Source organism: Nuphar pumila, chromosome 4, assembly GCF_984573655.1.
Source record: "Nuphar pumila chromosome 4, dmNupPumi1.hap1.1, whole genome shotgun sequence".
In the NCBI taxonomy this organism is placed as follows: domain Eukaryota; kingdom Viridiplantae; phylum Streptophyta; class Magnoliopsida; order Nymphaeales; family Nymphaeaceae; genus Nuphar; species Nuphar pumila.
Genome location: NC_143252.1, coordinates 24404351 through 24427550, shown reverse-complemented (window position 1 = coordinate 24427550; position 23200 = coordinate 24404351). Strand labels below are relative to the sequence as shown.

The window sequence follows — 23200 nt, the reverse complement described above, 5'->3', positions numbered from 1 at the left end:
ATAAACCCGCGGATATTAAAAAATGGGCAAAGTTTTTGAGGTCCAAGAGAGTTCTCGGTGGTAGCTTAACACATAATTTATATTTTAATTACTGGATTCTACATTTGTTTCTCGACCGATATCAGAAATCAACACCATCAATTAGAACATTAGTAATCATCACCTAATGTAAGGACATCAAGGAAACCAACATCCATTGACACCACTTTCATGGTATACCAATAACTACAGCTGAGTCAACAACACCACCCTCAGGCAAAGTTGTTTAAGTTCCCTACAACCGTAGCCGGGAACATGAACCACACATCGGGTTCATGTTCAAGAATACACACATATATATATATATTTCTGTTGTGAACTCTGTTGAAGAACAACAAACATATATATATATATATTGCTGCTGTGAACTCTGTTCAAGAACAACAGACATATCTATATATATTTCTGCTGTGAACTTTGTTCAAGAACAAAAGAAAATACGCATGCAGAAAATCGCAGGCATAGACATGTTCAAGAATACAGAAAATCACAGACTTGTATTTCTATTCAAGAACGAAAAAATCGTAGATTTATGCATGCAGAAAATCGCAAACATAGGCATATCCAAGAATACAAAAAATTGCAGACTTGTATCTTTATTCAAGAACACAAAAATCGCAGACTTATGCATGCAGAAAATCGCAGACTTTATGCATGCAGAAAATCGCATAGACATGTTTATGAATACAGAAAATCACAGACTTGTATTTTTATTTAAGAATACAAAAATCGCAGACTTATGCATGCAGAAAATCGCAGACATAGATATGTTCAAGAATACAGAAAATCTCAGTCATGTACATGCAAAAAAATCGCAGTCTGATGCATGTTCAAGAATACAGAAAATCGCAGTCATGTACATGCAGAAAAAATCGCAGGCTTAAGCATGTTCAAGAATACAAAAAATCGCAGTCATGTACATGCAGAAAAATTGTAGGCTTAAGCATGTTCAAGAACGCAGAAAATAATAGACATATGCATATTCAAGACTGCAGAAAATCAAAGACATGTATATTCGTTAAAAAAATGCAGAAAAAACAAATATATACATGTATTCAAGACTGCAGAAAATTGCAAACATGTATATCTTGTCAAAAAATGCAGGAAAAACAGATATATACATGTATTCAAGACTGCAGAAAGTCGCAGGCTTGTATATTTATCCAAAAACGTAGGAAAAACAGGTATATACATGCATTCAAGACTGTAGAAAATCGCAGGCTTGTATATCTGTCCAAAAATGCAGGAAAAACAAATATATACACGTATTCAAGACTGCAGAAAATCACAGACATGTATATATGTTAAAAAACACAGAAAAATCGCAGACATATGCATGTATATATATACCTGTCGCGTATCCTATTAAAGAACAGAAAAACACAGACATATATATATCTTCAGATTTGAGTTATCTTAACCCCATGCGAAACTCAAGAGAAGGACCCGTACCTTCGCTTGTGGATTCACAAAAGAAGATGAAGAATAAGGTGATCTCTCTCTCTCTCTCTCTTTTCTCTCCTAGACGTGTTTGAGAGAGAGAAAGGCTCAACCTCTCTTTTATAAAGCAAGAGGGAATCCTCTTAGGAGGTGACACCCTCTTGTTTGGGATAGAGTTCTATGGAAATAGAACTCTTTCCTATTCTTTCCTTTCCTTTTAATTATATATATATATATATATATATATATATTGGTACATATATTTTCTTTATTTAAAATTTTAAATTGTTATCTATTTTAAAGACTAACTTAGCCTATTATGGATGGACTATGGGTCTTGGTTGGTGGATTCATGACCCTTGTCCAGATCTATATAGATATCAGCCCTAATATATATATATATATATATATATATATATATATATATATATATATATATATATATATATGTCTCGGTCAATGGATTCTAGAACATGTCCAGATCCATATTGATGTCAGCCCATATATATATATATATATAGGTCTCGGTCAATGGATCCTGGAACATGTCCAGATCCATATTGATGTCGGCCCATATATATATATACTATATATATATTATTTTTAATTTCAGACATCAGAAATATAATTATTTAATTAAAATTTATATTTATAAAATTAAAAATAAAGGAAAATTTGCGAGATATTACAGATACGATACATATCATACGGTATGGCATGATACAAACAACATTGATATTTACTATTCTTGTAGTCCAGAACTTGAATTTCCATCAGATAAATTCAAATTTTTATATCCCAATATATATTCACGAATTAATTTCTGTGGAATTTACATTGTTATGATAATATGATGTTTCTTTGGAGACTTTTTCTTGGTTTTCTCAAAATCGCGGTTGAAGTAGAAATAGCAAAATCTGTAAAGCAAAAATCAGAAATACAAACTTGAAAAGTTGGAATTTGGAAATGCAGAAACTTGAAGAATTTTGATGGAATAAATTCTTATAGAGTTCTTTAGAAGATTTGAACTGAGAAACTTTAAAGTCCCAAAAAATTCTCATCAAACAAAATGTTATCACATGACATGATTTAGTAATGTTTCACATTGTTGCAGCTCGTGTGTTTCACTGTGGAAAAACCTCATTGAGTACTTGTACTAGTCAGATCAGAACCATCTCCTTTTGGTGGTATTGATTGGTTTAATTTATTTTGTTGAAATCTGACTCAGTGGGTCTCCATGACCGCAGAACGTGCTCATTCATAAAGAATAGACGAAGTCCTTTCATGCTTGAATTGTATGTCTGCTTAAACTAGAATAATCAAGTCAAATCAAAACACTTCAGGAATCTGGTTAAAAAATTGTTTTGTTTTTCTTGAACCTAGTACTTTTTTATCATCTAAAAATGTCTTATTATTGCATCTAGTACTGGGTGATGCTCACAACCTGGAAACTTGGACGTATGCATGTCTAGTTTCTGAAATTAAGATCCTTGCAGTCTCTAGTATTTGTAGCCATCTTGCTACTGGCTGACAGTATTTCCATTGTTATTAGCTTTATTTGTTGTTATTGATAATTTGTGCTATAATTATGAATACTTTTTGTTCTTTCTAATTCTGTTGCTACCTTGTAAATTACCATTCAGTCATCAAATGGAAGGACATATATGCCTAAATGCATGAGAAGTTTATCCATCCTATTTGACCTGATCGGTTTCTTTAAGTTTAGTTTCCAATAAGTGTGGGCTGATCAATTACAGTCCACAAAAGTTATTTACGGAAATATTGTTCCATGCTTCATCATGTTCTTTTTCTTTTCAGAAAAAAATTATGTTCTTTTCTTTGATGATTCTTCTTTTTTTTGTATTGTTCGTCTTTTCTGCAATAGAGGAATATTATTTAGACTCCACCTTTATACTTTAGTCTGATATCAATGATGGTTGGTTATATTTTATTTTGTTGCATGTGCTCTTTGCTCCTGCACACACACACATATGCATACCATAGTCACCAATATCATTCTCGCCCAACCAGAAACTAGAGCTGTATGCATTATATGGACAGCGCGTTTGTTTTGGGTACAAAATGTCACGGGTTCAAATCCTGTCATCCCTACCTATTACTTATCTTATGGTTCGACAAGGTTTTTCTTGGACAAATATCTGGAAAATATTGGATTTTTAAAATTTGAAAATATAAAGAATAATAAAAAAGATAGGAAATAATAAGTTTTATAGTATTTTCTTGCAAAAATCTAAAGAAACAAATAGCAAAGTTTTTAAAATGTAAAAGAAACAAAAAAAGAAAACAAATACTCAAATACATAAAAAGGTTGTTTTTCAAAATTCTTGGGAAAATAGTGTGTTATTTTATATTATGGCAATATTTTGAAAATATCGGGAAAATATCGACTGACCTTGAAATGCCAATAATATTGCGATATTTTCAAATATCGGTAATATCAGTGACTATTGATACATACATATTCTTGATGGAGAACCTTATAAAATAGTTGTATCCCATATAATATAGCCTCTGTCTGTAAAGTAGGTTTTCACTGATGATTTAATTGGTTACACATTTTCCTCTTTAATTATATGTTTGCAATTCTCTGCTTAGGTACATAGAGCTTGTGCTGAAAGAGAAATACTTGACATGCTGGATCACCCCTTTCTTCCTGCTTTATATGCTTCATTTCAGGTTTGATACTTCGTTAGCTTCAGAAGAACAATGAAATTTGTCCTTAGAAATCCATCCTACTCTAGATGCTGCACATGTTGAAATCTATTTAGAAGCTATAAAAATCTTTAAAATGTTGTAAAGCTTTGGCAGATACAATGCCTATTAATCGTCTTGAAGACTATTATTTTCAGTAAATGACTTCTTAATGGAATTTTGTTGTGTGCTTGGATTAAATTGACCGAATTGGGAAGTTTTTCCTTCCATTTACTGGAAGAGTTAGCAGCCAAAGGGTTTTCTTGACAGTCACTGGCAAGCCTTTTCCATTATGATATGCATGCCCTTGGGGCTTAAATAATGGTCTATGGATTGTTACGAATATTAATGTTGTCTATGTTTCATTTATGTTATATCTAGGTTCTTATGTGGTATTAGAATATGGATTGGATATGGATCCGATAAAGGATCCATATCCAATCACGTGTTTTATTTCCTTTGTATTCTAATGTAACATGTGTTACTAATGAGGGACACTTTTGTCCTTGTAAAAGATTATTGTAACCCTATTAAGACTAATGTAGCATTACTGCAGCTTCCAGGTTAATAGTGGCTGCCGATTTTTCTACTGTGCATCTCCCTCTCTCTTTCTTTTTCCCTCTTCCAACTGAAATGCATTTGTGGTGTTCCACACAAATCTGATATACCTTTTCTTACATGGTATCAGAGCAGGATTAATCCTGTGCGTGAAGAAGATCTGAAAGTTGGCAGATCACGTGTCTGGTCAGCGTGAACAACAAATCCCTTTTCAGCGTGAAAATCTGAAATCCCTTTTCAGCGTAAACAACAGATCCAGCGTGGACTTGGCAGATCACGTGCCTGATCAGCGTGAATAGCAGACCCCTTTTCAGCGTGAACAGGTTCCAGCGTGGACAGTTCTAGCGTGAACAGCAAATCTGAAATCTCCTCTCATCTATCTCAGCAGATCCCTTTTTTTTTTCAGCGTGAAGGTTGGTACTCATCCTTCTTTTCTTTTTTGTACCTATTTCTTTCCTTCTATTATTTTTGCAGATCTGATATGTCGTAAATCTGAAATATCTTCAGTTTTAACATCGTCTCTATCTCTGTCGCAAATCTGAAAACTCTGCCGTAGATCTGATAGTTTCCCAGATCTATTTTTTTTTATTATCTTGCAGATCTGAAATCCCTTCAGATCTGCTGTGTCGTAGATCTGAAATACTTTCAGATTTATTATCGTCTCTCTCTCTCTCTCTCTCTGTCGCAAATCTGAAAGCTGCGACAGATTTGCGACAGTTTCTTCTATTACTCGCAGATCTGAAATCCCTTCAGATCTGCTATTCTGTCTTTGTCACAGCCTTTAGTGATCACTTTGTCTGTCGCAGATCTGAAAAATAATTTCAGACCTACTATCAGTCCTTTTCAGCTCTCAAATATGTCTGACACACCTACTTATTTTGCCTTTATCTTAATTCTTTGTCAGTCCTTTATTTTCTGTCCCAGCCACCAGTTTCTTTCCGCTGTCAAATAGTCTATCAATGGATTCTTCAGGTAATTCAGGTCTCTCTTCCAGTTTTCTGGGGCAGTTAGTTTCAGAAAAGTTAATTACCAACAACTATTTGACTTTGTAAAGGCAAATTGCCCCTTTTATTCAGAGTCGAAATCTTTCAGGCCACTTAGATGGATCGACTCCAATGCCTCCAGAATTTATCACCATCGAAGCCAAAGAGGATGAAGGATTGCCGAATACTATTCGCAACCCTGCATTTGTTACTTGGATGAAGCGTGATCAGGCACTTGTCGCATACATCACTTCCACGTTGTTACAAGAAGTCTTGATTTCCATTCCTGATGATTGCACATCTAAAGTTTTGTGGGGTGCTTTAGTTCAGACCTATTCTCAAATATCAGAGGCTAAAGTGTTGTTTCTTAAACGCGAATTTCAGATGTTGAAAAAGGGTGCAATGAGCATTGTTGAATTCTTAAATCAAGTCAAAAGCATCACAGATCAATTAGCCATGGTTGGATGTCCAGTCTCAGATAAAGAAAAGGTGCAGCAAACACTGAATGCCCTGGGATCAGAATATCATGTTCTTGTTACATCCTTATTATGCTTGCCTACGTTGCTCTCCTTTGAGAAATTACATGCCAAACTTTTTCAGTATGAGATGACACTGAAAAGCATGTCTGAAGCTTCAACAGGACAATCATCTACGCATGAGGTCCTTGCCACAGGGGTGATAGCTGATCGTGCACGAGGAGGACGTGGCAGAGGCAAGGGAAGTCCAATCCAGGGTGGACGAGGGTTACTACCTACACCAACTTTCAATGTCAGTTTTTCAAAGAATGTTCCCACATGCTATCAGTGTAACAAACGAGGTCATATCAAGGCCAACTGTTGGTTCAACCCACAAAATCGCAATAGAATGCAAAACAATAGAAATGTTGGTATATCAGGAACTGCAGGTACATTTCGGGTCAGTGATGATGCTAAGGATCTTCTACTATCTGCTATGACCAACTTGAATATGAAGCAAAATAATGATGGAATATGGTATGTTGACTCTGGGGCAGCAACCCATGTCACTGGCAATACAGGTAAGTTCTCTACTTTGACTCTCTATTTTGGTAAACCTAATATTGTAACCGGAGATGGGACTCACCACCCTATTTTAAACATAAGCGATGTCCTCATTCCTTTGTCTGAGTCATCTATCCCTTTATCTGATGTTGTTCATGCACCAAACATAAAGAAAAATATTGTATATGTTTCTAAGCTTGTTGATTCTACCAATTCTTCTGTGGAATTTACTCCTACTTTTGTCTTTGTCAAGGATCTTCAAACGAAGGAGATGTTCGCTAAAGGAGAGCGATGTGGAGACATGTATGTCTTTAATGAAGATCCAGCTTCCAGTGTCCAGAAGCCTAAGTCTGATCTCATCTCTAAAAGCGTCCTAAGTACATCCCAATGTAATAAGTCAGATCTCTGGCATTCTCGTCTTGGTCATTGGAGTCAAGTCTTTATTGAAAAGTTAGTGTCCAATGGTTTTCTTTCAAAGTCTGTTTCACCCTCATTGAAGAATAAAATATGTCCCATTTGTCAGGTCTGCAAAAGTCATGTACTCCCTTTTCATCAAATAAATAAAAGAGCTTCCATGCCTTTTGAGATAATATGTTCAGATGTTTGGGGCCCAGCCCCTAATCCTTCATCTTTTGGAAGTAAATATTATGTATCTTTTATTGACAATTTCTCTCGTTTTACCTGGATATTCTTTATGAAACACAAATCATAAGTTTTTTCCATTTTCCGTCACTTTCATGCCTATGTTAAAAATCAATTCTCTCAAAATATCCAAATTCTCCAATGTGATGGAGGTGGCGAGTATTCCTCCAAAGAATTTTTAGATTTTCTCCAAGATAATGGGATGCATCGTAGAGTTTCTTGCCCGTACACTCCACAAAAAAATGGAATTGCTGAACGTAAACACAGACATATTGTGGAAAGTGCAATGAGTATGATGCATGTGAGTAATGTTAAAATATATATATATATATACTTATATATATACATTCGTATATATATAAGTATATATATACATATATGTATATATATACATATTGCTTTTAGTAAAATACCTGATAGGGGTATTATTGTAAAACTGCAAATATACCTTTTTTATTTTTTCTTTTTTCTTTTTCTTTTTCCTTTTTTTCCTTTTTTCTTTTTTGTTTTTTGTTTGAACCACAAGGGGCCCCACTCTTGTAGTCGTTGGGGCTCCAACGGTCAGATTTCTGACCGTTGGGGGCTCCCAACGACTACAAGGGAGCCCCCTTGTGGTCCCTTCTTATGCTCTCCTCTATAAATAGAGGAGGTGTTCCTCTCTTAAACGTATGGGTTTTATACCCCTCTCTCCCTTTCTTCAATAATATCCAACTTATGACTTTAAGTCATTTCCATATTTGAGAGTTTTTGTGTGTGCACATTCGGTGTTTGTGTTCTTAGCTCTAGTGATCACTCTTAAAGAGTGACACTTGCTCTATTGGTGCTTCCGCCTCTTTTCATTACATGGTATTAGAGCTCGGTTGGTGATTGGGCTTTTTTCTTTTGTCATCTTAGAAAGCGTGCCTCTCAAAGTTTTGAAGAAAGTAAGAGTATTTGGTGCCGATGGAACGTGACTCTAAAGTGGAGCTCTCTTTCAAGCTAAATGGGTCCAACTATCTCATGTGGGCCTCCGCTATGGAAAATCATCTAAGAGGTAAGAAACTTTGGGGTTTTGTTATGGGGACTACTCCCGAACCCTCTCTTGTTCTTACCAAAATTGAAAATGAAGTTGAAAAGGCTTTAGATGGCGATGAGCGCATCAAAGCCATTAATGAACATCAATCCAAAATCGAGGATTGGGAAAGTAACCATGCCAAAATTTTGGCATGGTTTATGAACAATGTAGATCTTAAAAATTGTGCCAATATTGCCAAATTTAGAAGATCCAATGAGTCTTGGTTTTTCTTTAAGGGTATGTATACCCAAAAGGATCTTGCTCGGCAATTCTTTTGTCAAGAAAAAATTCGTTCCACCAAACAAATGGATATGAGTGTCCGGGATTATTTTAGCTCTCTAACCCCTCTTTGGGATGAGCTTGCCCTTCTTGAGCCCAAATGGGTTGCTCTACAAGACATTGAACTAAGAAGGGAACAAATTGAGAAGAAGCACTTTTTTCAATTTCTTCATGGGCTTCGCCCGGAATTTGAACAAGTGAGGGCATCTCTTCTCCATAGAAGCAAAGCCCTACCTATTGAAGATGCTCTTGCCGAGGTATGTCAAGAAGAAACTCGACTTGGTTTGAGCATTAGGAATGATGAAGTTTTGGCCGTTAATAGGCCCGAATCAAATGTTAAAGCATATAGACCTCCCCACTTTAACAAAAATATAAATGGGCCTAGAAAGGGGATTATATGCCACTATTGTAATGAACCGGGGCACATTAGACCGGTTTGTCCAAAGCTTAAAGGAAAGGTTGCCGCGGTTGGAGAAAATTCTCCAAAGAAGGAAGAAAGTACCAAAGAAGGAGATATCAAAGAAACTCTTAATCATATCTCTGAAGTTCTCCAATACCTTCTCAAGTCTTCTCCTTCAACATCCGGAGCCGCCATCGCCTACTCTTCATCACCTCCAGGTATGTGGATACTAGACTCTGGTGCTTCTTTCCATATGACATCTCATAAAACCTCCCTTTCTTTTTTCCGAACCCATGTCCTCCTATGTTTCAACGACCGATGGAACGTCATTAAAAATAGAAAGTATTGGAACACTTGACTTCAAAAATTCTCAAAGCTTTTTTGTTCCTAAAGTAAGAGTTGTTCCAAAAATTAATTTAAATCTTTTTTCCGTTTCCCAAATCACCGACCATGGATGCCAAGTCTCTTTCTCACCTAAAGATTGCATCGTGCAGGATCTCCAGTCAGGGAAGCTGATTGGGCAAGGCCATAGAAGGGGTGATCTCTATTTTATGGACTTTTTGATGCTTCCATCTAAGTCATCTTGCAATTTTGTTAAAGACAAAAGTATTGGAATTTGGCATGAGAGACTTGGTCATCCAAATTTTGTAAAAATGTCTCTTCTCCCTTTTTTGAACAATACTTGTAAAGACAATCACATGACTTGTAAAGATTGCATTTTTGGGAAATCTAAAGCTACTCCATTTCCTCAAAGAAGTTATTTTGCCACTCGGCCATTTGAACTTGTTCATTCCGATGTATGGGGACCTTCGCCAATTTTATCTAAAGGAGGTTTTTCGTATTATGTGGTCTTTATTGATGACTTCACTAGATTTACGTGGATATACTTCTTAAGCCGCAAATCTGAAGTTTTTTCGTTCTTTAAAGAATTTCATGCAATGGTTAAAAATCAATTTTTGGGAAATCTATCTATTCTTAGGTCCGATTCGGGAGGTGAATATATGTCTAATGATTTTCAAAATTACTTAAAAGAAAATGGAATTTGTCATCAACGTTCTTGTCCCAACACTCCGCAACAAAATGGTCTTGCGGAAAGAAAGCATAGGCACATAATAGAAACTACAAGAATATTATTGATTTCAAAAAATATCCCAAAATCCTTTTGGACCGAAGCGGTTCTAACTTCAACATATCTCATCAATAGAATACCTTCATCCTCTTTGAAAAATCTTTCTCCATTTGAAAAACTTTACAATATGTCTCCCGATTATAAAAGATTAAGAATTTTTGGATGTAAATGCTTTGTTTTAACTCGCAAAAATGATAAACTTTCTCCTAGGGCTATTGAATGTATTTTTTTGGGATATGGCGAAAAACAAAAAGGATATAGATGTTTTGACATACTTAATAATAAACTTTATATCTCAAAAGATGTCACATTCCTCGAAGAAGAAAATGGTTTTTCGCATCAACCAAATGAAAATATTGACTATTCCTTTTTATTTGACTTGTTACCTCAAGAAAACATCATAGATGATCATATTGATCTTAATGAACCTCTTAATGAAGATCTTGTTGAACATCCAAATAATGATCAAAACTTAGAAGAAAATGCTTCAAGACAAATACAAGTCTACTCTAGAAGGAATGAAAGAAATCCTCCATGTGCCCTTGAAAGATTTTCTCAAAATGAGTCGATAGAAGAAACCTCTCAAAGAAGATCAAATCGCATTCCTAAGATTCCAAATAGATTTGTCTCTTATGACTCCTTTTCTCCTAATTATCGAGCATGTCTTCTTGCTCTTCACTCCTTTCATGAACCATCTCATTACAATGATGCTAAACAATATGATCATTGGAATGAAGCTATGGAGCTTGAACTTGATGCCCTTAAAAAGGCACAAACTTGGGAAATTATTGATCCTCCCAATGGCAAGAAACCCATTGGATGTAGATGGGTGTTTAAAGTAAAAACTAAGAGTGATGGTTCATTAGAAAGATATAAGGCTAGGTTGGTAGCCAAAGGTTATGCCCAAGAGTATGGGGTAGACTATGATGAAACTTTTGCCCCAGTTGCTCGAATGACTAGTGTTCGAGCCCTTATTGCTATAGCTTCTGTTAAAAAATGGCCCATCTTTCAACTTGATGTTAAAAATGCTTTCTTGAATGGTAATTTAAATGAAGAAGTTTATATGGAACCACCTCCAGGTATGAATTTAAATGGAAAAGTTTTAAAATTAAAAAAGGCTTTATATGGACTTAGGCAAGCTCCTAAAGCTTGGTATGACATGTTTAGTAATGTATTAATCAATTTAGGTTTTTCTTCTTGCTATACTGACACTGCTCTTTTTGTTAAAAGGACAGGTGACTCCATTATCATGCTTCTGCTGTATGTTGATGATATGATCATCACTGGGAATGACAAAAAAGGGAGTAAATGATGTTAAGTCTATGCTAAAAGATACCTTTGATATGTCTGACCTTGGTTATTTGCGATATTTTTTAGGAATTGTAGTGGCTTATTCCGAACGTGGATGCATCTTATCTCAAATGAAGTTAGCTGCTGAAATTTGTACCAAATCAGGAATATCTGATGAAAAGAAAGTTGAGACTCCCGAAGTTATCAATGCGAAACTAAGACTTGAAGATGGTGTTCTTCTTGAAGATCCAACTCCCTACCGTCAATTAATTGGATCCCTCACCTATCTATCCATCACTCGTCCTGACATAGCTCATGCGGTTCATGCAGTGAGCCAGTTCCAGCACACACCTACCACGGTGCATATGGAGGCCGTAATGAGAATTGTGCGATATATCAAAAACACCATCTCCAAGGGACTCTTCTTATCCTCTTCCTCATCTCTTGAATTGACTGCTTTTACTGATGCTGACTGGGGAGGAAATCCCAATGATCGTATCTCAATTACTGGTCTTTGTATTTTTTTAGGTGAATCTCTCATCTCGTGGAGATGCAAGAAGCAACAGAAGGTCTCCTTATCATCTACTGAAGCTGAGTATCGGGCTATGGCGATGACAACTATGGAAATCGTATGGCTCAGAAGTCTCCTTGCTGACATGGGCGTCCTCATTTCCACTCCTACCAAGCTCTGCTGTGATAACAAAAGTGCGATATACATTGCTAGCAATCACACCTTTCATGAGCGGACAAAGCATATCGAGATGGATTGCCATTATGTTCGAGACGAATATCTCAGAGGGACTATCTCATTGCCATATGTTACTTCAGAATATCAGCTAGCTGACTTCTTCACCAAAGCGCTTTCAACTCCACGATTTATGTTCCTCCTTAGCAAACTTTCGGTCTTCTCCCTGTAAAGTTTGAGGGGGCGTGTTAAAATATATATATACTTATATATATACATTCGTATATATATAAGTATATATATACATATATGTATATATATACATATTGCTTTTAGTAAAATACCCGATAGGGGTATTATTGTAAAACTGCAAATGCACCTTTTTTATTTTTTGTTTTTTCTTTTTCTTTTTCCTTTTTTTCCTTTTTTCTTTTTCTTTTTTGTTTTTTGTTTGAACCACAAGGGGCCCACTCTTGTAGTCGTTGGGGCCCCAACGGTCAGATTTCTGACCGTTGGGGGCTCCCAACGACTACAAGGGAGCCTCCTTGTGGTCCCTTCTTATGCTCTCCTCCTCTATAAATAGAGGAGGTGTTCCTCTCTTAAACGTATGGGTTTTATACCCCTCTCTCCCTTTCTTCAATAATATCCAACTTATGACTTTAAGTCATTTCCATATTTGAGAGTTTTTGTGTGTGCACATTCGGTGTTTGTGTTCTTAGCTCTAGTGATCACTCTTAAAGAGTGACACTTGCTCTATTGGTGCTTCCGCCTCTTTTCATTACAAGTAATTTACCCATTTGTCTTTGGACTGAAGCTTTTCACACTGCCACTCATGTGATAAATCGTCTCCCTATGCCTATTCTTGAAAATCAATCTCTCTATTATGTTCTCTTTGGTGCACATCCCGATTATAATGAGTTACGAGTTTTTGGATGTACATGTTATATACATATTGACAAATCCATGAGGACTAAATTTCAGGACAAAGCCTCTATATGCCAATTTGTAGGTTATGCAGATAAACATAAGGGTTACAGGTGCTATGATCCTGCCAATAGGAAGAATAGAATTTCCAGAAATGTTGTTTTTGATGAAAATAGTTTTCTGGGAAAAGAAGCAGACGTCAATCGTGAACGTATTGGTGCAGTTGCTAATTGGTATGACCCATGGCTTAGTGCTGAACTTATTTCACATGCTGCCGAGCATACTATTTTGACTCCTGAAAATATACATGGTGAGACAGTTTCAGATGATGCATCACAAGCAGAGTGTCTGAGATACAAAGGTAATGTGTATACCAGGAGACTTAGAGAGCAAACGAATGTACCTGCTGAAGAACACATTGCATCGTCTAATAACAGGGAAGCACCAAGAAGATCAGGCAGGATAAGGCATCCTATTGAAAAGTGGGTTAGTTATGACAACTTTTCTATGGACTTTCAGATCTTTCTATCCCAGATTGAAAAACACGATGAACCTCTTGGTTTTCATCAAGCTATCCAATCCAACAAATGGATTGAAGCGATGAATAAGGAGATCAAGACACTTCATGAGTGTCAAACATGGGAGATAGTTGGCCGCCCTCCAGATAAAAATGTTGTTGGTTCCAAATGTGTTTATAAAATTAAATATAAACCAGATGATAGCATTGAACGGTACAAGGCGCGTCTTGTAGCCAAGGGTTTCACTCAAGAATATGGTCAGGATTATGATGAGACATTCAGCCCAGTGGTAAAAATGGGAACTATTCACATTATACTTGGCTTGACAATTGAACATGGCTGGATCCTTAGTCAGCTTGATGTTAAGAATGCATTCCTTCATGGGGACTTAAAGGAAGAGGTCTACATGGAGCAACCTCAAGGTTATGCAGAGAGAGACCCAAAAGAATATGTATGCAAATTAACCAGAGCTTTGTATGGATTGAAACAAGCTTCTAGGTCATGGTTTGAAAGCTTTTCCTTAGAAATCCAGAAACATGGTTTCTTTCGTTTCCAACTTGACCATTCTCTGTTTATATATAGGGACGGTACTACTAGGGTTTTCTTACTCATATATGTTGATGATATTGTTATCACTGGTAATGCTCCAGACCACATTCAGCGAATTAAAGTTTTGTTGAGTATGCGATTCAAAATGAAAGACCTTGGGGAGCTGAGATATTTTATTGGTGTGGAGGTAGACAGACAAGATGAAAAAATGTCATTAACTCAACATAAATATACTCTTGATCTTCTGGCTAAAGCAGGAATGACAGATTGTAAACCTCTACCCACACCCAGTGTTGTCAACCAAAGGCTCAGTATTTGTGATGGTGAGTTATATTCTGATACAGTCAAGTATCGCAGTTTAGTGGGTATGCTACAATACCTTACCTTTACTAGACTATTCTGTTAATCAAGTATCTCAATTTATGCATGAACCAAAGACTGGTCACATGGATGCTGTCAAGCACATCCTTCGCTATCTAAAATGAACGGTGAGTGATGGACTCACCTATATTCAATCTTCATGGAAGTCACCAAAACATGACATACTGGCCTATACAGATGCAGACTGGGCAGGGGATCCAGATGAGAGGAGGTTTGTTTCAGGATACTGTGTTTTCATTGGGAGAAATCTTGTCTCATGGAGTAGCAGAAAACAGAAGGCTGTGGCAAGATCTAGCACAGAGGCAAAGTCACTTCTGCTATGGCAGCTGCCATAGCAGAAGTGACTTGGATTAGGCATCTACTTACAGAGATGGGAGAGGATATCTCAAACTCAACACTTATGTGTGATAATAGAAGTGCTATACAAATTGCATTCAATCCTATTCATCACAGTCAGACTAAGCATATTGAGATTGATCAACATTTCATCAGACAAAAGATAGCCGACAAAGAGATTGAACCAGTTTATGTACCTTCAGAAGACCAAGTTGCCGATATGTTTACAAAAGGTCTCACAAGTCACCGCTTCTGGTACCTGAAGAACAAGTTGCACATGGTTCAACCCCATGCACAACTTGAGGGAGGGTATTAGAATATAGAATATGGATTGGATATGGATCCGATAAAGGATCCATATCCAATCACATGTTTTATTTCCTTTGTATTCTAATGTAACATGTGTTACTAATGAGGGGCACTTTTGTCCTTGTAAAAGATTATTGTAACCCTATTAAGACTAATGTAGCATTACTGCAGCTGCCAGGTTAATAGTGGCTGCCGATTTTTCTACTGTGCATCTCCCTCTCTCTTTTTTTTTCCCTCTTCCAGCTGAAATGCATTTGTGGTGTTCCACACGAATCTGATATACTTTTTTTTACATGTGGTGCTAACAGCTTGTTGCAAACCAATGTTGAGGTATATTACCTATTGGCAAATGGTGACATTGTCTATAATTTGTCCATGTTTTTTCCTATATATGCATGCAATAGCTTGTTACATGGTCTTCTTTTGTTTCAAATTACCTGTTCTCATTAGTGTTTGTAGTAAGAAGGCAGGTGATGTTATTTGACCTAGAAAACCAATGAGCCTTAAACTATGGATTGTACTATCCTGATAAATCTCAAGCTCTGCCTCGGGGTTAACTTCAGGAGCAGTCCGACATAATTTGTTTTAAGGGCAGAGTCATTTATGTCACTATGATTGATTGACTGTGCAATGGTATGCATCTGTCATCAATTATTTTTGTTGCTCAACATTGATATCTTGATGGTATGACTAACATATTCATGTGTTAGGCTACTTGGACCTATGCGTGGTCAATTTGTAATATTGAGTAGCCTTGGGTTTAGGTTGCCAAAAGGCTGTCACATGGATACAGGCATTTTTTTATAGTTTCCAACATGAACAGTATATAAGGGATAGGGAACAGGAGTCAACATGGAATATCCATGTGAAGCAATCAAAATGGGAAGTCAAATTAAGAAGCAATGCAGAAAGCTGAAGTGATAAACAAGGGGCTTGTAGATACATGTAAAGTAGGAGGCTAGAAGCCAGAAGTGGTAGCTTCTAAGAAATGAATTGAAAAGTTTTAATTTTATAATGAGTAAATAGAAATTGCCAAAGTTGTTATACTATATGATACTATTGGTTCGTTTAAGATGTATTAAAAAAAGAAATTTGTTTTTAGCAGCATAAAATATATATCAGTATGATACTTATTGGATCTAAAATAAATTTCTTATATCTTTGTGTTTGATTATTGTAGAATAAGATGGGATGTACAGCCACCTGTGTGTAGAGAGAGAGAGAGAGAGAGAGAGAGAGAGAGAGAGAGAGAGAGAGAGAGAGACGGCTGCACAATAGAACTCGTTAACCTAATTGATTAGGGCTTCTCTCTATATTAAATAGAGAGAGGCAAAAATTACATCTAAGTCCTTATGAGGACAAAATTTCAGAAAACCTCTAATATAAAAGAACTTAAAACAAAGAACCACCTATTCTCAACACTTCCCCTCAAGCTGGAGCATAGATATCAATCATGCTCAGCTTGTCACAACATTTTGAAAAATTTGGCCTAGCAAGAGGCTTTGTAAACATATCTGTAACTTGGTCTTCCGACTTTAGGTATTTGGTAGTGATATGACCAGCTTGAATCATATCTCTTACATAGTGGCAATCAACATCAATGTGCTTTGTTCTCTCATGAAAGACAAGATTGTTTGCTATATATGTTGCCGCTTTGTTATCGCACATCATGGTCATTGGAGAGGGAACCTTCACCTGGAGATCATGAAGAACAGTGCAAACCCACATCAATTCAGCAGTTGTTTGGGCCATAGCCCGATATTCTGATTCTGCACTCGACCTGGAAACCACATTTTGTTTCTTACTTCTCCATGAAATCAAGTTGTCTCCCAAAAACACACAGAATCCTGTGGTAGATTTTCTATCTACTACAGATCCAGCATAGTCAGCATCAGAATAGGCTACGATCTCTAGAGTTCCACCTTTTCTGAACAATAGCCCTTTTCCAGGAGATGATTTTAGATATCTGAGAATCATTATGGCTGCATTCCAGTGTACCTCAGTTGGTTTGTCCATAAACTAGCTAACTTTGCTTACTGCTAAAGCAATATCCGGCCTGGTCACAGTTACATATAATAACTTCCCTATTAGGGAGCGATAGCTTTTGCTATCAACTGGTTTTGACCCTTCTTCAAACAACAGAACTTTATGGTCCATGGGAATATTTGCTGGTTTAGTTCCCAACATGCCCGTTTCCTTTAATAAGTCAAGAACATACTTCCGTTGAGACAAAACCATCCCTTCACAGCTCCTAGCAACTTCTATACCCAGAAAATACCTGAGTGAACCAAGGTCTTTTGTAACAAATTGTTTTTGAAGATGAGCCTTTGTGGCTTCAATAGCTTTCACATCATCTCCTGTAAGAATGATGTCATCCACATATACCACCATAACAACTATGCCAAAGCTAGTTTTTTTTATAAAAAGAGCATGATCTGCTGCTGATCTATTAAAGTCAAAGCTTGACATTACTTCAAACAACTTTTGAAACCATGCCCGAGGACTTTGTTTCAAGCCATAAATCGCCTTTCTCAATCTACACACCTTCTGACACTCCCCTCTCAACCTCGAAGCCTGGAGGTTGTTGCATGTAAACGGTCTCAGATAGATCCCCATATAGAAATGCATTTTTCACATCTAATTGGCACAGGCTCCAACCATGCTGAACAGCTACTGAGAGAACAAGACGGATGGTACCCATCCGTGCAACAGGAGAAAAAGTTTCAAAGAAGTCGATTCCGTATGTCTGAGTATACCCTTTCGCGACTAATCTGGCCTTGTACCTTTCAATAGAACCATCAGATTTGTACTTTATTATATACCCATTTACATCCAATAATGTCAGCATCTGCTGGGGAATCAACTAGATCCCAGGTATGCTGAGATACCAAAGCTGTAAAGCCCGGAAAAAAAAAATCGCGTCCGACTCGTGTCAGACACGTGTCTGGCACGTGTCGGACACGAGTCAGGGTCTGACACCTGTGTCGGGCCCGGATTCGGGCCGGACCCGAGCTCAACCCGGACCCGGGTTCTCGAACTCTCGAGAACCTGCGTCTTTTAAAAAGATGCAGGTGTCTCGGGCGAGGGGCAAAACCCTCGCCCCTTCTCTCTCTCCTCTGCTCTGCCTCCCTCGAGCTGTCGTCGGCGATCGGAGACGCCGACGAGCGGCTCCGTCCGGCCGCCTCCTCTCTCGGTCCGGCGGGCCTCCCGACGACGCGAGCACCCCTCGGCTTCCCTGACGACCGGCGTTTCCCCCCTTCGAGCTCCGGTGAGTCCACGATCGTCGCCGACCTTCGATAGCCGGCATCCTCGCCGCCGACGACCGGCGATCCTCGCCGCCGACGACCGGCGATCCTCGCCGCCGACGACCGGCGATCCTCCCTGTGGCCACCTCTTCGCCTCCCCTCGGAGTTTCGAGCGACCCAGTGGCCTCCGAGCACCGACGACTCGTCGTCAGCCTCGGCCGCCGTCCTTGGTGCTGCAGCCGCCGGCGATCGTCGCCTCCCCCTTGTTCTGCTCCCGTGAGGTCCCTTTCCCCCTTCAGTCGCCAACGTTTCGGCAGCTGGCAGCGCCGGCCGCCCCTTCGCTGTCTCCCTTTTCTGTCGCCGGCGACTCGCAGCCAGCGCTCCCGGCGACCAGCAACTTCTCCTGTTGCCGTGGTCGTTCGAGGTATAACCCCTCTCCCTTCTTCTTTTGTTTTGGGTGGATCGACAGGGGGGCTGAGCCCCCTGTCGTCACCTCTTGTTGGCAGGGGGCTAAACCCCCTGCCTCTCTTTGTTTTTGGTCGATAGGGGTCTGAGCCCCCTGTCGTTGGCCCTTCTTGGCAGGGGGCTCCGCCCCCTGTGTCTCCTTCCTATTTGTTGTGGGTCGACAGGGGGGCTGAGCCCCCTGTCGCTTGTTTTGGCAGGGGGTTACCCCCCCTGCCTCTTTGCTGGTGGGTCGGCAGGGACCGAGTCCCTGCCACCACCTTGGGCTTTCGGGGTGTGTCGGCAGGGACGGATCGAGCCCTGTCACCCCCTGTCTCTTCTCGCTTGATTGGGTTGGCAGGGGGCTCTGCTTCCCCCTGCCATTTGTTGGCAAGGGGTTCCTCTCCCCCTGTCCCTTTTTGGTGTTTCCTGCAGGGGGCAAGGCTCCCCCCCTGCATTTGTTTTCGGGCAGGGGGCGAGCCCCCCTGCTCCCTTGTTGGTTCTCGGTAGGGGGAGGGCCCCCCTGCCTTTGTGTTGCTTGCCGGCAGGGGGTTAGCCCCCTTGCCTTCTATTATTTTCCTCTGCAGGGGGCGGAGCCCCCCTGCACTCTTTGTTATTCCTTGGCAGGGGGTTCTATCCCCCTGCCTCTTGCTTTGTGCCGGCAGGGGGCGAGGCCCCCCTGTTTCCTGCGTTGAGCCGGCAGGGGGCGGGCCCCCCTGCCTCCTGCATTGTGCCAGCAGGGGGCGAAGCCCCCCTGATTTCTTGTTTTCGAGCAGGGGCTTGCCCCCTGCATCTTTGCTGTTCTTCGGCAAGGGGCTTTGCCCCCTTGCCTTGTTCTTGCTGCCGGCAGGGGGTTGCGCCCCTGTCTCTTGTTCTGACAGGGGGTGTTACCCCCCTGCCTTGTTGTGGCAGGTGTGGCAGGGAGCCCCTGCTCCCTCCCCTGCCTTTTCTTGTGCTAGCAGACAGGGAGCTCCTGCTCCCTGCCTCTGCTGCTGTTGCCAAGCAGGGCTGAGCCTCTGCCTCTGGCACCCTTGTCTGCAGGATGCAGAGCTCCTGCCTCTGCCTTCTGCAGGCAAGAGACCTTGTTGTGTTTGCTTCTCTTTTCTTATATAGCATATACTAATGTTCTGAGATCTCCAGGTTGAACGGTGGATCCAGCTCGCCCTCTGTGGCTCGAGCTCTTGCTTGCCTACGCTGCATGCGTACGAGGACCCGCAACCCCTTAAGGTAGGGGATTCTTGCGTGAAAGGACAATGAACTGATAAATGCTAAAATAAGAAAGATAACTAAAAGAGGATGATATATGTATACGTATAATATATATACGTATGTCTTTACCTTCAAGGACGCGGTTTCGCGATCCTTGTCCTCTTTACTTTCTTGCACTTTCCTTTCTGTCACCGCCGCGCTATATGTGCCTAGGCTTTTCATTCCTGTCTTTACATTTCATGTCTTTTAACTCAAGGACGCGGTTTCGCGATCCTTGTCCTCCCTACTTTCTCGCACTTTACTTTCCTGCTGCCCCGCGCTTTGCGCCTTGGCATTTACTTGCTTATGCTTGCCTTGTTCTCCAGGATGCCTGGTCCTTCTTTACGTTCTTGCACTTTACTTCTTGTTTTTACTTGTTGCCCTGCGCTTTATGCGCCATGGCTTTGCTTCTGCTTTACTCTTCGTATTTTACTTTCCTGTGCTATCGTGCTTGCTCTTGCACTTACCTTTTGTATGTATTCGTCTTTACCTTGATGCTGCGCTTCGTGCATATGCCTTGTTCGTGCATGTATCCTATCTTTGTCGCATGCTCCTTTTCTTACTTGCGCTTATTGATCTATCGAGGTGTAACCCTATGCCTCGTGAGTCGTCCTTTACACTTGCGTAGTCAGTGTAGGATCTCCTACCTCACGAGTCGCTTGCGTAGTTGCCTGCTTGTGCGTTACGATGATCGAGGTATGATCTCATACCTCGTGTGGAGCTTTAGCGTTCTGCCCTCGCGGTGCGGCTTTGCCCCCGAGGCTTGTCCCTCGTCGTACCTTTGTATTAGTATGTGCATGAGTTTGCCTCTTGTCAGCTTGCACTCTCTGAGTGCAACTTTGAGTGCGTAGTGTATATCGTCTCACTTGGCTTACAAGCCACGACACACACTTATGCACTTCAGTTCTCAAAGGACATCGTCTTAGGTGCAAACCTATTTTCAAGATGTATAGCTTGTAAATCTGAGGTAGCGGTCGGACCTCCCAAATTGATGTATTTGGGATAGATGTGTTACAACCTTAGTTTGCCTATTCGATACGACTTAGATAACCTTATTTAGGATCCGGTGCACGAATAGGGGTGGGGATCCTAGCAAGGTACTTGCGTCATCACTAGACCGGCGTTACCTCACCTCTGATGCGAGACCTAGTTTTAGGCTTTCTGGTTCAACCGAGATTGTAGTGCATTCCTTTGTGAAGGTATTGTTGGATCTCTTACGAAGGATCCATGTTCCTCCTCTTGTAGTTGTACCCTTAAGTCACATACGATATGTTTGGGCTACGAGAGCAGAACGAGAGGTCTACAGTAACCTCTAAGCGTGTATTGACACATTAAGCTAATCCTGTTATGTTGTTTTCGCCTAATAGGCCGATTGCTCGCGATTGTCTAAAGGACCCGAGCACGATCAGTTGGAACTGGAATGAGTTCACCGCGGGTTTCTATAAAGTAGAAGCTTTGGGATTTCCTGCGAGAGATCCATACCCCTCTTATCGTGGTTGTACTTTTGAACAGGTACGATACGTACTACGATGAGTAGGATGAGAGGCCTATGTCTGCCTCGAACATGCAATGGCATGTGTTAGAGATCACAAGAGTGATGTTTCTACCCTCATTGAGGATTGACCCCCTTTTTTTTATCATGATTGTATATGTGAATAGTTACGATGCGTACTGCTGTGAGTAAGATGTGAATTGTGTGCTTGTCTCGAACGCGCAATGGCGCGTATAACTCACCTAAATAATAATCATGCGCCTTCACAGACAAGATGCTCGATTGGGTTGAAAGACCAGAGCATGAGAATGGGACGGCGGTTAAGAAACCCTCCGTCGTGCTCATTCGGAACGGTTCATCAAGAGAGAGGATGGATGGTACAAAACTCCGATGGACAGTCATATATGGCAAATCTCGGGCAAAGATCCGACCTTCCCCAGTCATCGGAGGTTAGGGGAAATCCTTCGGGCCACTTCTGCAGAAGAACGGATGCGCATCCATTGGGCCTTTGTTTGCCTTTGGGGATTTACTCTCTTGGTCACAGACCGTCCCCTTAGGAAGCGGACTCAGTCAGTCATTCGGGGTATAATAAAATACATAGCATAATGGACCCCCGAATCGATCTCGGCTGTTTCTACGTTTTGCCTTGTGCGTACCCACAATGGCTTGCTCAGTAATGAGACAAGATATAACTTATACACATGATCTTGAGATATGCATATTGTGACGTGCATTGCTTGCTTGCTTGTTAGCTCGGTAGTTAGGTACGCTACTCGTTGAGCTAGGTACGCCTGTCGAGGCGTTACCCTTGTTGGTTAAACTGCTTACGCAGTTCTGTGCTTGGTGATAACTAGCTTCTCATACTAGTGATTGCTTATCCTGTGTAGCTTACAAATTGCTGGTGATGCAATAGCTTGTGCCTCACGATCAATGTAGCTGCTGGCCGATAGGCTGAACCATATAATGGTACTTGTATTTATTTCGAATGTTGTTATGAATACCTGTCTTTTGCAATTGCTTTTGCTTGGCTGGTGGATAGAGTTAGTTACTCTTCACCTATTATAATTGTGAGATTGCTATAGTGGTCTGTTCAAGCACTCTGATCCTTCCTGCTCTTTTACGTAGCTGTCTGCTTTACTAGAGCTTTGCTTACTCCACCGCACATTTGGTTAGATCTGCTAGTCTTGCTTGTTTCTGTTTGAGCTAGCGTTTATCTTACTTATTGCAGCTTCTGCTCTTTCTTGTCCTTTGCACCCCTACTAGTCTGTCGTGTGACTGACCCATTTCCATGGGCAGGTGGTGAACAGGTTGAGACAGCTTGCGATGGCATGATGACGCGATGCACTCAAGGCAATGCCCTTTCCTGACGTTGCGCTCCTGGGGACTCTTTTGATAGACCTGGTACAAGGTTTCTTAGAAAACATCTCTTTTGATTAGAACTCTGGATTTCTAAAACTGTATTACCAAAATGTGGTTCTTCTTTTCATTTCAATAAAATATATATTTGAATTGCAAGTCGGTTTGTAA

At 40.1% G+C, this 23200-nt stretch overlaps 2 protein-coding genes across 4 annotated transcripts in view; both read left to right on the top strand.

Moving 5' to 3' along the window:
• Window positions 1-23200, top strand: part of LOC149839670 (phototropin-1-like) — a 117914-nt gene that overhangs the window by 32874 nt on the left and 61840 nt on the right. For all 3 annotated transcript variants that reach the window (XR_016431340.1, XM_090002734.1, XM_090002735.1), the window contains exon 14: window positions 4096-4176. Coding sequence is in view for 2 of the 3 variants with exons in the window: in XM_090002734.1 (XP_089858860.1) it covers window positions 4096-4176 (81 nt within the window). In the remaining variant the exon portion in view is untranslated. The remainder of the gene's footprint in view (window positions 1-4095; window positions 4177-23200) is intronic.
• Window positions 7067-12415, top strand: LOC149839671 (uncharacterized). Its single transcript, XM_090004196.1, has 2 exons — window positions 7067-7140; window positions 8288-12415. Exon 2 carries the CDS (start codon window positions 8336-8338, stop codon window positions 9482-9484), a length of 1149 nt encoding a protein of 382 aa, XP_089860322.1. The 5' UTR covers window positions 7067-7140; window positions 8288-8335; the 3' UTR covers window positions 9485-12415.